This window comes from Cyprinodon variegatus, unplaced genomic scaffold (assembly GCF_000732505.1).
Source record: "Cyprinodon variegatus isolate N-32 unplaced genomic scaffold, C_variegatus-1.0 Scaffold1026, whole genome shotgun sequence".
In the NCBI taxonomy this organism is placed as follows: Eukaryota; Metazoa; Chordata; class Actinopteri; order Cyprinodontiformes; family Cyprinodontidae; genus Cyprinodon; species Cyprinodon variegatus.
The window spans coordinates 164,137-179,129 of NW_015151479.1; the positions used below are offsets into that span (position 1 = coordinate 164,137).

Consider the following 14,993-nt stretch of genomic DNA (forward strand, 5'->3'; position numbering starts at 1 on the left):
TTTTTTATATTCTTAAAGTTTATTAGACTACAGTGTGATTTATTACTTTCTGAAATCCTGCAGCCTGCTACAGATTGTCAGACATTGTCTATTTTCCATTGTGTTTTTGTTTGTTTTTCTTTATTCTGCAGATCTGGAAATTATCATTCATAGGCGTGGCTGGATTCCAGCCTTCTAAGTGAAATGTTCAGTTTGAGTTAATTCCTTATTATGCAAATACAGCTTATTCACACACAGTTAGTTCTAAGACATTTTTGTCCTTTAATAAATGAAATTCTCCTTATTTTTTAAACCATTGTTTGTGTTACTTAGGTTATCATTTTGTTTAATTGTCAGAATAGTTTAAGTGTGCTGGCAAAGCACAAACACAAACCGCTTGTACCATCAATGGCGTAACGACACAACAATAGGCCCTTAAGCAACATTACCTTGGGGGGGCATATGAAGTATGGGGCCCCACTCCTCACCCACGCTCTCTCCAATCATCTCCTGGTCGCAAACTTCACTCACTATAGCAGTGATATATAGCAACGACCACCTCTACCTCTTTGGTTCTTTGAAAGAACATGTTTATTTTGGGAAGTTTTTTCCGTTCCTCCAGCAGCTCTTTTCTTTTCTGGAATCCGCTTAACTTTGGTATAATTTTGGTATCCATCGCCGCAAACACATTGTACGTAACGGTTATGGTTTTAATCTACGCTCTAGATTACCCATAATTCCAAGTCGTAGTGTCAAAAATAAAATACTCAAATACGTCATTCTTTTAAGATCTTTATTGCCATTTCAGACATGTTATATGAGTGTATTTTTTACCAACCGTCTAATAAACTATGTACAGTTATTAACATAGTAATTAAGAGTTCCAGTGTCTGCTTTGCTATTGGCGTCGTGTTTAAACGGCTCACCATCCTGTTGAAGTCCACCATATTTTGGAGTATAAATAAGGTCCGGTCAGTCAAACTACTATCAGGTGGGTTTAAGATGAATTTTTTGCACCATTAGATCTGCAAAAAGACGTCCTAGTCCGCAATTGCATAGGGGGCCAACCAGGTGTCAGTGACGGGGCCCCTAAGCATCTGCAGTCTCTGCTTACCGATAGTTATGCCTTTGTGTACCATTAAATGAGCCAAAGAAGTAGTAGTTAATGTCACTAGAAGCTTGAAAGCCAGAGCTTTGATTTCTAGAAAATCGAATTGTTCCAATTCAACTTCCTTCTGTTTCCTTCCAGTTCTGGTTAGAGTTAGAATAAAATAAGAAACTTAATATGAAAAAAAATATATATACATAGCATTTTTCATCCATCCATTCATTTTCTTACATGCTTGTCCCGAGTGGGGTTTTGAGGGGTGCTGGTGCCTATCTCCAGCAGTCAATGGGCGAGAGGCGGGCTACACCCTGGACAGGTCGCCAGTCCATCGCAGATATAGCATTTTCCTAAATCTGTAATTCTATATTGAGAGTACTGGTCACCATTTTTTTTAACCTATTCCTTTAAATCAACATTTTGAAAACATGCAAAAAATGCAGTTATTATAAAATCAAGCTTAATTTGGTACTAAATAACTTTTCTAATGCAAGGAAACTAGTTTATTTTTCTTTAATACCAGAATAAAGTTATCAAACATAAAAAAATGCCTCCTAGAATCTGCATTTAAATTTGAATAATTCAGTGAAAGTTTTGACATTGTGCTTGTGCCTTTAAATGCCATTAAGACTGTAATATGAAATGATGAGGGTGACTGATCTTCTACAGTTTTAGAAAAAAAAAGCGAGAGGCTCTCCTTCATGAATGGTGAAGCATAAGAGCTCACATGCTGTGACAGAGCAAAATAATTCTCTGAGGCCTGGAAGAGATTGAGGTGATTAGGGCTGAAACAATTCATTGGATTAATCATGATTAATCCATTATTGAAATAGTCGTCAACTAATTTAGTAATCAATTTATCGTTAACTGGAGTATAGAGACTCTAAAACATGCCTTTAGCTGACAGAGCGAACCATTTAGAGCAGTAATTATACCAAGATTGTAAAAAATATATATACAATTTTTCTTTTAAGATAAAAAAGTAGAAAATTATTCTGTCAATATGCTCTATCCAGAACTCCTTAATAAAAGTTTCACCTGGTTTAATTTAGTAAAAATTATTTTTTAAAGAATATTTGGCTATTTGATTATTAATCTAAAAAATAATCTACATATTTTTTTTTTTGTAACTAAAGTTTTTATTGAATATTTCAATTTTTAAAACATAAACAAAACAAAAAAACATTACAATAAAAATAACAAAGAACAAAACAGTGAGGTTTAGTGCAAATCCTTGTTTTGCTGCCTTAAAGTCCAGATCAATTTGTAGACATATATGTGCAAAAACTGTCCCATTGTTGCATGGCTGCTTCATTATTAGAATGTATTCTTCCCAACATTTTTTCACAAGCAACATTTTCAAGTCATTTTCTCGGTCCACGTTCTAATTGTTGGGGTATGGGAGTCCTTTCATAACTTTAAAATAAGTCGGGCACATGTGACCAGTGCAGTACTTAACACTCCAAAAGCATGTCTGTTTAACAGTGGTACCTCACTTTTATCTCCAAGTAAACACAGTCTGGGTGATTTTGGCAAATAACAATGCAACCAACCCTGCATATAGCACAATACTCCATTCCATAATGGAGAGACCAACGGGCATTCCCAAACGGCATGTATCAAAGTACCTTTAGCTTTATGACATTTCCAATAATCTACATATTAATCGATTTACAAAATAATCATTAGTTGCAGCCCTAGTGTTGATTGATATTTGTGCTGAAATCGTTTTTGGATTCTGGCTGATTTTCAGAGGAGCCATAGTGATGTAGGAGACATTCAGAACTGGCCAAAGCTTCTTTCCAAGAAACTTTAACACGCTTCATGACTGCAGCTGCTTTTAACTTCACATTCTGCCACCGGCTGAAACCACAATCCTCATATTTAAAGCATCCATATACATGCTTGACCTCTTGTAGAACAGAATAGTACTTCTAGCTAGAAAAACATCCCACACTAACAAACTAGACTCATAACCTATAGCTGCAGAGGAAAGTTGCTTCAAATTCAACATAATGGCAAATGTATATAAGTCTGTATCTAGTAAACAAATAATTGTGAGACTTCTTTTATATTTTAAACTTTTTCAAATACACGCCTCTTTTTTGATTACTGTATTGCACCCTTTTGGCTTTCTTACAATGAGCTTTATGAGGTAGTTGCTGAAATTGTTTTCCTACAATCTTGTACACTGTATCGAGTTAGACTATATCTAAAAAGATTATGTTATGACAATATACTTTTGATGATTAAACTGTACAATATTTCATTAACACATTTACTTTATTCAACGACCCTTTCAAAGCAAAACATGGCACTTTATAGAAGACCTCTTAACAATGACTGAGAAATGTTGCTCTTGTGCAGCTACTTTGCAGCAGATTTATATTGATTAGCATGCTTACATCTAGAGAGTAAAACACATGGGGCTGTACAGGTGAAAAAAAAAACCTTATCAGGTTGAGGTGACTGTAGTTCTCCTTGATAAGCTGAATGGAGGCTCATATTGGGGGGTGGGGGTGGGTTTAGTCATCATGTGGTCCTGTGACAAATTTTTTAGACACAGCCAAACAATATGAGCGTGAGCAACGACAAAATAGGCTAACCCAAACCCCTAATTAATGCTAGATCTGAATCCTATTACAAACTGAAATCTTGTGAACCTGCATGGATGTGCAGATTGATGGTGTCCTGATTTCTTTCTGTTCTACCAAGACAAGGTATTGTTCTGATTATATATTTTTGACATTTTCACAATAATTTATTACACTTGTAATAATTCCGATTATTATAGCTTTAGATCTTAAAACCAGTTTTCATAACAAAATGATATAGAAGGTTCCCACCGGATTATTTTTAGAGTACGTTTCAGACTAACCTGCTGTCATAGTGCTGGCTTGAGGTCCTCAGACTGACAGGTTTCTTATGTTTGTCTGCTAATGAGGGGGTAAATATGTTTTCAACATACCGCTTTTGCAGCCGTTACGACATTAGCATTTAGCCTCGCTGCCTAATTTCTTTTAAAAACTTCAGCGTAATGGACTGCTAGGTTGAAATGTGCAGGTGGGAACCCTGATAAAATGTGATAATGCAATATTATAGCCTTCAAACATGAAATGTTAAGCAAGGTACAAATAGGCACAATATATCATTACAACTAGAATATTTTCAGGTTAAAATGTGGTTGACAGTAGCCTAGTTTTTCTTCTGCCTCGGTGGGAGGTCTGCACTGTCATGATGATCTTAATTTCTTTCCATATGTTTTAAACTACATGTGACTTATTGCACCATAATAGCAGTTCTACTTTCTTTATCTGAATGCAGTTTAGATTTAACTGTGTGTTTTGGACTCTTATTTTTATGTTTATTTCATCTTCAGATTCCTATTAAGAAGGTCCTGGTGCATTTCTCCATTCATATGAAGTCAGCCAGAACCACAGACTGAGGACACCATAATGTCCCCATCCATAAATTCCTTTTTAAGGATTTTATCTTCAAATTATGTGCAGAACCTATTTTTCACCAAATATGGAGTGTACAGTGACTTTTAAAGAGTTGAGCTTTGGCCTTATCTGACCTATTTTATTTTATTGGCTTGTCTGAATCTTCTACCTAACATGCATTATCCTCAGGGAGTGAAGTCTTATGCAGTGTGACTATTCTTTTGACTGTACTGTGACAACATTTTGCAAAAAGCCCAAAGCCATGCCCGGTATAGGATGGCATGAAATCCTTTCCAGTTGTGGTTGAGGGCTCCAGCTGTTCAGAAGTTCAATAGGTAGCCCAAGGACATATTCCAGGGTTTTCAACTTTAAAAGCCAGTCAATTTATAAACAGAAAGAGCAAACATAAATTAAATGGAAAAGGGTAAAACTTTAACTTTTCTTAGTGGAATGACCTCAAAGCAGCCTGTATTTCATCAGTGACTGCAGAATTTCCTGGAACAAACAACTGACTTTTTATTTTAATCTAAATTGACTTACCATATACCGTACAAGTAACAAAATGATTTAACTGCTATCAGTTTTAACCTCTTACCTGTCAGCCCAGAAATACCAAAACTGGCCAAATTCAACTTCTTTGTAAAAATAACACTTCCAGTTTTAACAGTTTTAAAAAAAAATTGAAACACATATATTATCCTTTTTTTGTGTCTTTATTTCTTTGTTAAGCAATCACAGATCTAAGCAATGGGGTTCTGGCTAAAAAGGAATGGGGGCAAAGGAGGCAGTTATTTTCTATGAAAGTTTCAAATTTTAATTTAGTAATTTTCTCCAAATGTTACCAACCTGTGCCAAAATGGAGAATGCCAATGTCAAAAAGCTGTAAGTGCTTATTACCTCTACAAAGGTTATGGCTTTTAATAAAATGTCATTTCCAAAGAAATCATGTTCTATGCTCAGATTTACTGTCAACATAACTAAAGTAAAGTGGGGAGAGAATAACTTAAAGTGGAAGATTTTCACGAAGTTTTGAAAAGACCCCCCTCTCCACTTAAAAAAAAAAAGAAGTGCACATGCACAACCCTGTACCCGCTCGCTTGCGATAGGTAATGCCTATTAAATATGTGCAAGAGCATGCACGAGCCCATTTCTCCTCATGCACGCTCTGTTTAAAAGTTGCTGTTTGCATCGCTCATACCTTACTTTCCAAAAGAAGATTTGCAATTTTTCCACTATGACAGGCTCACTACCAGCAAGTTAAAATGGGGACGAGCACGTAGGACGGCTTTACTTAAACATATCACCAGAATGATTGACAATTAGGAGGACCACATACTTATATGATCCCCCTGGAAAAAGAACATCCTCCACTATGCATTTAAATACAATTTTGCCTTTAAGTACCAGAATTTCAGTAAAAAAAAGCAAGTTTGTGTGAAAGAAAAAAGGTCGTCGAATGCTGGTTCCCTCTAGCCTCCCTCTGACTCTCTCAGTAGAGGAAGAACTTTCAGTATTATGACTTTTAAATTATATTTGAAAAAAATCTTAGCTAATCATTGAAGATGTATCTCTGAAGTTCCTTTTTTTCTAAATACAAATATCATTCAGTGGAAATGCAAGTAAGTGCTTAAATGTAAAGTGTTTGAATGAAAGCAGATTTTCATTTTTTATCCCTTCAGTATCATTTACCTTGCTGCTGCAAATAATTACCAAATCTCCCAATACTTGTTTAAATGTTTCTCTGTGTCTTCCCAAGATGGCAGGAGGGTAAATAGTTTGTAGCTTGCAGGAGTCAGGGATGATCTCCATGTTATCTGTCAAATGTTCGGGATGATGGGTCATGGTTGAGGGCTGCTCTGATCCCCGTCTGTTAGATTTCTAATCCAGAACGTTCCAACGACCAGACCAGGTTGTTATACAGCTTGCCAGAGTATTCCCAATAGACTCTTTCACAAAACAGCTTTGTCAAATAGCTGCCAAAGTAACAGTCTTTCTGTATTGCCTTTGGTTCATAAATTACCGAACAGAGTAGCAAAATCCTGCTCACAGAAGAAGTTTAAAAATTAAGGTAGCACCATGGAACCAAAGGCTATGCTGCATAACTCATGAAACGTGTGTGAAGTAGTAACACACATCAGGGGCATGTGATGCTTTCATGGTTTTGTTCCAATCCTGATCTTCTCAGTTTCTCAAGAAAAGCCAACAATAGAGACCAGGATGTGCTCCATCTTGGTACTTTGTGTGCAAATGTAAGGAAATGATTTGTCATACAGGATGTGGTGGATTTTTGTATTAAATCCGCCAACCAGCCTGTTGCTGAGGCTATCAGCGATGCATTAACCCCAATGATTGTAAGCCGATTAACCTTTAGATTAGATAGCCTAGATATAGTCGAGTTGTGAGTATGTCATTTTGGCAAGGCAATCTATTCGGCAGCCCAAATTTGGTCCAAAATCAATCACCTATGAGACGACGCTTCTCTTCAGCAAATTCATATTAGAGTGAATGTAAAACGGAAGAATCCAAGTGACTCAATGTTCCAGTCAAAGGTTTTTACTGTGGAACATTTAAAAACACTGAGTCAAAACAAATTAGTTTTAGCAAGAATTCCTCAACAACAATGAAAGGGATTTATGCCACTAAAACTGGCTCTACAATCTATTCTCGTTCAACCTTTCTCTAAGTAATGGCACTGTGCAATATTTTTAAGAGATTTTGTACAACTAGGGTCTGAAATTCAAAGTGTTCAAATAAGGAGCACTAAATTGCACGGGAAATAAGTGCACATGCTGTGGGTGGATCTACAAAGACTGTATATGCAAAGCATAAGATGTGGTCTGGTTTTATTGAAATTAGTAAATTGTGTGCTCGACTGGCAGTTTGAGAATAGCTGTAAAAAAAATAAAACAAGAAATTTGAAGCCATGGAGTTGTATATGATAATGATCATAACAAGCATATGAAAACTAATATTGGTAATACTAAAGAAAATTATTTATCATACATTTTACATAACCCCCCTAGCACACCCAGCAAGATGGATCTAAACATCCTTAAAGGCACAAAAATTGCAGCTTTGAAATATGCCCATGTTTCACCCATACATTTTCATGGTTTGGGACCGATTTACATATTCATGGAGGCACACATGCAAAAAGGTACTAATTTTGCAAACCCAAATAATTTTGCACCTGGCATGAAGATCATGTTTGCACATGTTAACAAGTTTGCGCATGTTTTCATACTCACCAGCCGTATGAAGATGATGCTTGTAATGTTTTATTTAAGAAAACTTTAAAACCTGTTTAGATATTTTTTTTTCATTTTGTCCTAATGGACAAACTCTAAAACTAAAAAAGATTTATCTTCTTTGTTTTACAGCATGACTACAATAGGATTTATCGTTCTGCTCTTCTAATGTACTCATCACCATCTCATGTACAGCAGATGATGGTAGTTTTATTAAAGTTTAAGCAGTAATGGGTAAACAGGCTTGGTAGAAGATGGCTAACAACACTAACCTGAGGTATACCTTTTTTGTAGGTGCAGTTATTTGTTATGGCATTCATAATACAGTTTATGTAAAAATACTAGGCACATATTTTCTAGGGTTTCAGTATTGCTGTATAAAATGTCTGCAGCAGCTTTGTTGTATGAATTTTATGGGCTCATTGGGAGAGCTGAACAATTACCCCAACAGCAGGAGTCATATAATCCACTACCAAGCATAATTAGGTAGACTTGTTGCTGCAGGGTTTAAGTGGTGATAAAACTTTCCCTGTCTAGTTCAGAACTATTCACAGTTTTAGATCTCCCATTGTTTTTTCTTTGCTGTTGTTCTATGGCCCCAGCTCACCAAATTAATTAGAAACAAAACAAAACACAATCTTCTAATTTGGGAGCTGTTTAGAATTATGGTTTGGTTGAGCCCTGCCAGGTCTTTGGCTGCTCAGTGATTTGAAACCAAACACAATATTTCTCATAAAATGCAGATAAAAGTGCAATGTCAGCCCTCGTGTTTTTTTTTGTTGCCAATATCAGTCATCCGTGACCTTACACACTAAAAAAAAGGGGGCTCTTCGGGAGAGAAAGCACACATCTGGTCCACAAATGTCCCGTTGCATGTAAGGTCGAATTCAGGAGGAAATAAAACACAATTATTAGACACCACAACAAACAGTCTCACTAAATCTGCTGCCGTATTAAATAGTCTTTACTGTGATTTTTAGTTTATGTCTTAGGAAGACAAAGAAACACAGGAAAGGATATGTTGATTGCTCTCAAGATCACAAGGAATTGACCTCAAATGATCTTATGGAAGAAAAAGAAAACATTTACATAAAAGGGAGGGAAGTACTAGTGCAATGAAGTTTTAAAATATGCACGTTTAAAAAAAGAGAAAACAAACAATTTGCTGCTCTGCCGTTGATTCATCCTGGATAGTCTGTGGTTAAGAAGTCTCGACCACAGACGTAAGCATTTGCAGGACAGAGGTGGAAGAAAAGAAGGAAGGACGGCTTTGGGCTGGCGTCCAAAAAAATTATTTCTCCTCCTCTTTCACTGAGGTCTGAGGAGGTCTGCCTTTGTGTTGCGAGCCCATTTGTTAGCTGCAGCTTTGCAGTCCACTGCCAGATGTTGGAACATTGCGTGTGATAGGGGGTCCCTGGAGGTGCTCACGCCTCTGCTTGTGCACACACATCACACACACACACCTACATTCATGCATTCACTTCCTGCAGCTCCACCTGCATGTTCTCCTCTGCGGTCCCATCATTTCTTTCCACTTCACTCAAGTGGGGACCAGGTGTCTGTGCTTCAAACTAACCCTTTACTTGGTCAATGAGCTCCTTCAGTGTGACTCTACCCAGCAGAATGGCATGCTTCTGAAGTCACAGCTTTGACCTGTCTTTTAACCCTCTCTCTCACTAATTGGTTCCATGTTTGACAGACCCATTAATAGCTTATAACATGTTTCGAAAACCCTTGGAAATGAAGACTTGTCACTGGCTGTTTGTTTAGTGTTCAGCAGTTCAAGCACAAAATCCAATAGTTATAACTTCTAAAGTAGTTTTTTTGTCATTTGTTGTTGCAATTAGATTTTTTATTTGCTTTTTTAGTTTACATTTGCTTTTTATAATGCATAGGATTATATTTAAAGCCTCTCATTCTGTTTTTTAGTATTTGTTGGTGTAACCACATCAGCTCAGAAGGCTTGTGAATGCAGCTTTTGCAGTTGCAAGATCTTGCAAGATGTCAGTAGAGACTAAACACCAAGAACGTCAGAAAACGGATTGTAAAAGAAAATATTTAATGCTCTGACATTTTTTATGTTTTTTTTTTTACATTAGCATTAAAATAAAGGAAAAGCTTTAACATAAGTTTATTTGTAGACATGATGCAGTTTTTATGTGATTTTAAAAATGAGATAGGGAAAGAAATTTGGCCTGTATTTTGCTGCTGCCAATTTTATGAAATAATTCTTTAAGAAATTTTAAAAGTAAGACTTAAAGCAAGAGAAAAGAGCAAAGAGCAAAAAGCAAGAGCAACTTGAGTATTTGTACACATACAAAAACATTTATGACGACATGAGATTATATAATATTTAGAGATTATATGAGAAAGTTTGGTTTAAAATGTGTCAATTCAACTCATTAGTTATCTGCAGCCATCTTTAACTCCCAAAAAAAAAAAGCATTTCACATCCCAGGTGTACCTCAGGGAGGTACACTGTGTCCTTACGTTCTTTTTAAAGATATTTAAATTCTTTATGTTACGACTTCTATGATAAAATGGTATATTGAATGATTTCTCCATACTTTTAAGTGCTGTTAATTATTTTTATTATTTAATTTATATCCATGTTTTATCTTTTCATTTATATTTATATTTCCACATAACACAATATTTTTGTTTCCTTGTAACTCATTCCTGACACATTTCTTTAGTTTAGTATATACTATGCAGTTAATTTTCCTCTTCAAACTTAGATATCTGGCTCTTCTGTCCAGGATTGCATTTGATTGATATGGCTCGTCATTAAGAAATGTATGTTTTAGCCATATGTGGTAGTATTTTTAAACTATAGACCCCCTTGACACTTAATAAACTGCAGTAGTTCAGTAAGCTAACCACATTGATCCATTTCCTCACTCTGATAAAGGATTGGAGTTGCTGATAATTAATTTCATGTGTATTCTAGTAAATCGGAAGACACCAATATAGCACCATCTGGATGATTTTCGACGCATTAGTCAAGCAATAGCTTCTTGCAATGGCTTCTTCTGTGCACCCACTTAGTAAAAGTATTTGTATCTTCAGGGTATTTTTCATTTTATCAGTAATTCTGAATTTACACGTAGAAACCTACTACACAAATGTGTTACTTTTCTGGTAAAAAAAACAAACAAAAAAAACAAATCAATTTTGCTAAACTCTAAATGTGGTCCCTTGCTGAAATTGCATTTTTAATGCATTTAATTTAACACAAGTAATTCAAGCCTTAACTGTTTATTAACATTTGCTAGTAGGTGATTCTGTTATATAAACGGCCTTTTTATTTAATGTCTTGTTTTAGAGGTGATTTTGATTAATTTATTTTACCTCTATATTAAGTAACCATACATTTCTAATTTCCATATCTCCTTTGACATCATATGCAGTTTTTTGATTTTGAAAATATAAATATCTCCTATGAAAGGAATACATACGTTAAGACCTTTTGAATCCCATTGGTCAGAAGCCATTTATACTAGACTACATCCAAACAGTTGCTCCTACAAACATGCACTCATGCAAGCATCCATATCTAGCTTGGTAGGCAAATTGGATTCTATTATGTGGCTGCCAGAAACTAATATAGAACATACTGTATTTTAGATTGCATGACAACGTATCTTCTCATTAGTCCACAGGTTGACAACTAAAGGAACCCAATGGTCCAGTCAAGGCTCTAATGCTGCATAAATCAGCTTTTACAGCTGTTTATGGTTAAAACATGTAATCAACAAAATAATAAGATTTAAGAGTAGGGATTTACTTTGACTGAATACTGGCAGTAATTCTTGATGGAGTCCATACTGATGTTTTATTTTTACCTTTCATCCTCAAAGGTTTAAATAGTCTCTTCGCTGATTTTGTGATCATTAAAATGATATAACTCCTTCTGACTGAGGATGTCTGACAGTTCCGAGCAGCTTTGTCAATATGGAGATCAGTGGAGGTTGTATCAAAGTAATTAAACATACCCAAACAAATACAAATTTTCTTGTTGCTTCTAAACATTTTGTAATTCTTCTGTATTTAGTATTTAGTTTACTTTGTTTTACTACATTTCATCACTGACTACCAAGACAAGCATTGTCTCCTGACAAAATCTTCACTCCTACTTTGATATATTTTATTTAGCTGCCATATGATGCTACTTAAAATCGAATTTCTTTTTCCATTTAGGTAGCACGGATATGTGTTTTTTCCACTAAGATGGTTTCTTCCTCTACAGCTCCTTTTTTTAAATAAATGTTTGCATTTTCAAATCTGCCAAATCACAGTGGCTTCAGACCCGCTGCTCTGGTCTTGTTCAGTGAAACAAACATCACAGACCACAACACATGAAAGTCCTGAAAGGATTCAGCTCATCTGCCAAAACAAGCGCTCCTCTTTAGTACAACTAGTAAAAGCAACAGCAGACTTGAAATGGTGGGATTGTTTTAGTGTCCTGATTGTGTATGTTTGTGGTTGGCTTTGTATGCGCAGGCCACTCCGTTCTTTGTGGGACTGATGCTGCTGGAGCTGGTGGTGGGTGCAATGATGACAGGAAGACCGGTCGTGACGCTCAGTGACGGCCTCACCTCCATTTCTGCTGGAATGATCTCTAGATTGCCCCTGTAAGTGCACTGGACAGTTAAGAGATGTAAATAGGCCATTTATTGTAGTTTGAAGACATTGGAATAATGATACAGACGGTTTCACTGCATATTCTAAAAGGTCTTTTTATCTTTTTCATTTTATTTCATTTTGTTTCACAGGAAAAAATTATGTTGTTGAAAGTAAATGAAAGGTCCCGCTTAGAGTAAAATGTTAAATGCAAACTGCTTTAGTAAGACACATTTATTTAGTTTTAATGCAGTCTTTTAGTTATGTCCTCATCAAAGGCTTGAAAAGTGCAGACAAATTAAACCTGGGAGGATCTGAAAAAGAGATCTTAAATTATATAAAGTGAACGAAAATATAACTATGGCAAAAGTGTATAATAATGTATTTTATACATTTTATAATATGTGGTAGAAAATGAATAAAAAAAAAAAATCAGAAGAGTCACGAATCTATACTTAATCCATCTTAATCAATCCTTTCATTGGTACTTTTGTAAAACCCTGGGCAGCAATAATAGCTGCAGATCTTAGGGGTATACCTCTGATTGCTTTGTACATCTACAGAAAACAAATGGCTGATATATATTTCAAAAGTGGATCGAGATCTTTGTGATTAGATAGAGAATGACTGTCCACACCCATGTTTAAAGTCTTGGTGCAGATTCTAACGTGGACTCTGAGCTTTGACTAGGTTGTTTATGCATTAGTCGAAACCATTCTTGCAAATTTATTGTTGAATGTGTAGAGTGTAATGGAAAAAAAAAGTATTCAACTATTCACCCTAGTTGGATAAACGGAGATCGATGGATTTAACTCAGTCGGCACATATTTTCATATCTTTGTAAAGAGAGAACAATTCATCATACAGCCTTCATGGCACAGTATTCTACCCTGTTCTGCCTGAGCAGCGTTCCTTCCCCATTACTTACAATAATGGAAAAGTAGTCAGAGTCAAAACAAATTACAGACACTTTGTTTAACAGTAACATGTTATGAATGAACCTTGAGAAAGAATCTGGTTTGTTATGGGAAGAAGCTATGTCTGGTCTACTAACACCCTTATGCAGAGAATTGTGTGGCCTTGAAAGTGAAACACACTGAGTGAAAACTTTTATAGTGATTAAATAGGATACATTAATATATGAAATAAGAGAAATCAAAATTTTCCGACAACAACAGTCATCATAGTTGGCTGATGTCTGCCTCATCAGTAAGTGTTTAGCAGCCTCCAGTGTGTTTTACCTCTGGATTGCCCTGAATTTATCCATTCACCAGAAAGTACTAAAATACATACCAACAAGTCTGTTTCTCCCCCAGTTCCCCAATTTAGAGAAATAAAAAATGCATTTGTGAGAACAGTTTGAACTTATTCTGAGTTTTGACTGCATCCCTTGCCCAGGCTGGTGATGAGAGGCTGTGAGCTGTCGGCTTACATGTATGTGTGGAACCACTTCCGCCTGTTGGAGCTACCTTGGGATTCTGCATGGACCTGGTGGCTAACCTTCCTTGGAGTGGATTTCTGCTACTACTGGGTTCATCGTTTTGCTCACGGTACCAATAAGAGAATCACACTCATATCTGTTACTCATGGAAATTAGAGTTATTGAGTATTTAAAGTTTTTGGGCTTATTTTTAGCTTTTTTAAATTAAGGCCATATTTTGATAAGGCCTGTTTGAAAAGTATAGAGCATATGTAGTGGAGAAAACAATTTAGCCTGAAGCATGACTAATATCTTCCTTTAGTTTGATGCTTTAGTAACATGCAGCATTTCCAGCACTGTGTTCTCAGCCCTGACCTGCCAGAATCAAACTGGTTATCTTGTACCTTTTGCTGCCTTCCAAACAAAGGCTTCAAAGTCAGAAGATGATAAACGGCCTTAAAATGTTGATTTAGTTGCCTTCCCTGCAGGGAGGAGCGGTGAGCATGGCAGTCACTTGGTGTTTTCCTGGACACTGTAGAGGAAGCAATTATTTTTGAGTTACATCCAGCTGCTTCAGAGCTGTCCAGATGTGAGAGGCCTTGGCCTCCTGAGGCCTGTGGTCTTAACCCAAGGCTGCCACAGCAACAGACTGCATATAGCCATGTCTATGAATCAGCGACGTTCTGCAGCATCTTTTTAGAAGGAACGTAAACAGAAAATATGGTTAAGGCTTTAGTTTCCTTTTTTTGTTCACAAGGACTTACTCCATGTTTGCTTAGTGATGCACATGCCAGATGTTGAGCTGCCACTCAGCGGACTGGTTTGGAGGTAGGTATTTGTGGCCTGTAGTGATGTTTATTTGTGTCAGTGACACATCAAGCTGCCCACAGACGTCCAGCCGTCATAGTTTTGGATTAAAGTCCATCGCCGCTATGTTGATATTAGACTCAAACTATTGGTTCAAATTTTGCTCTCTCAAAATTTGAACCAATACTTGCCAGGACTTGACCAGTGTATGTTTGAGAGCAATCTCAGGGGAATCAAGGCAGTCATTTTTTTTTTTTATTTTATGGGTGCATGAAGCATATTATTCATTAATATTCAAGGGCTGATATCTCCTGTTGTTTGATTTCAGTTCAAGCGCAGCCTTTTTCAGCAGAGCCTTTCTATATGTA

At 36.3% G+C, this 14,993-nt stretch overlaps 1 protein-coding gene across 1 annotated transcript in view; it reads left to right on the forward strand.

Annotated features, from left to right (window-relative positions):
• The first annotated feature begins 11,729 nt into the window (after positions 1-11,729).
• The window catches only part of agmo (alkylglycerol monooxygenase), a 57,782-nt gene continuing 54,518 nt past the window's right edge, over positions 11,730-14,993 (forward strand). The window contains exons 1-3 of the mRNA XM_015399580.1: positions 11,730-11,756; positions 12,237-12,409; positions 13,797-13,948. Of these exons, the coding sequence (XP_015255066.1) occupies positions 11,730-11,756; positions 12,237-12,409; positions 13,797-13,948 (352 nt within the window). The remainder of the gene's footprint in view (positions 11,757-12,236; positions 12,410-13,796; positions 13,949-14,993) is intronic.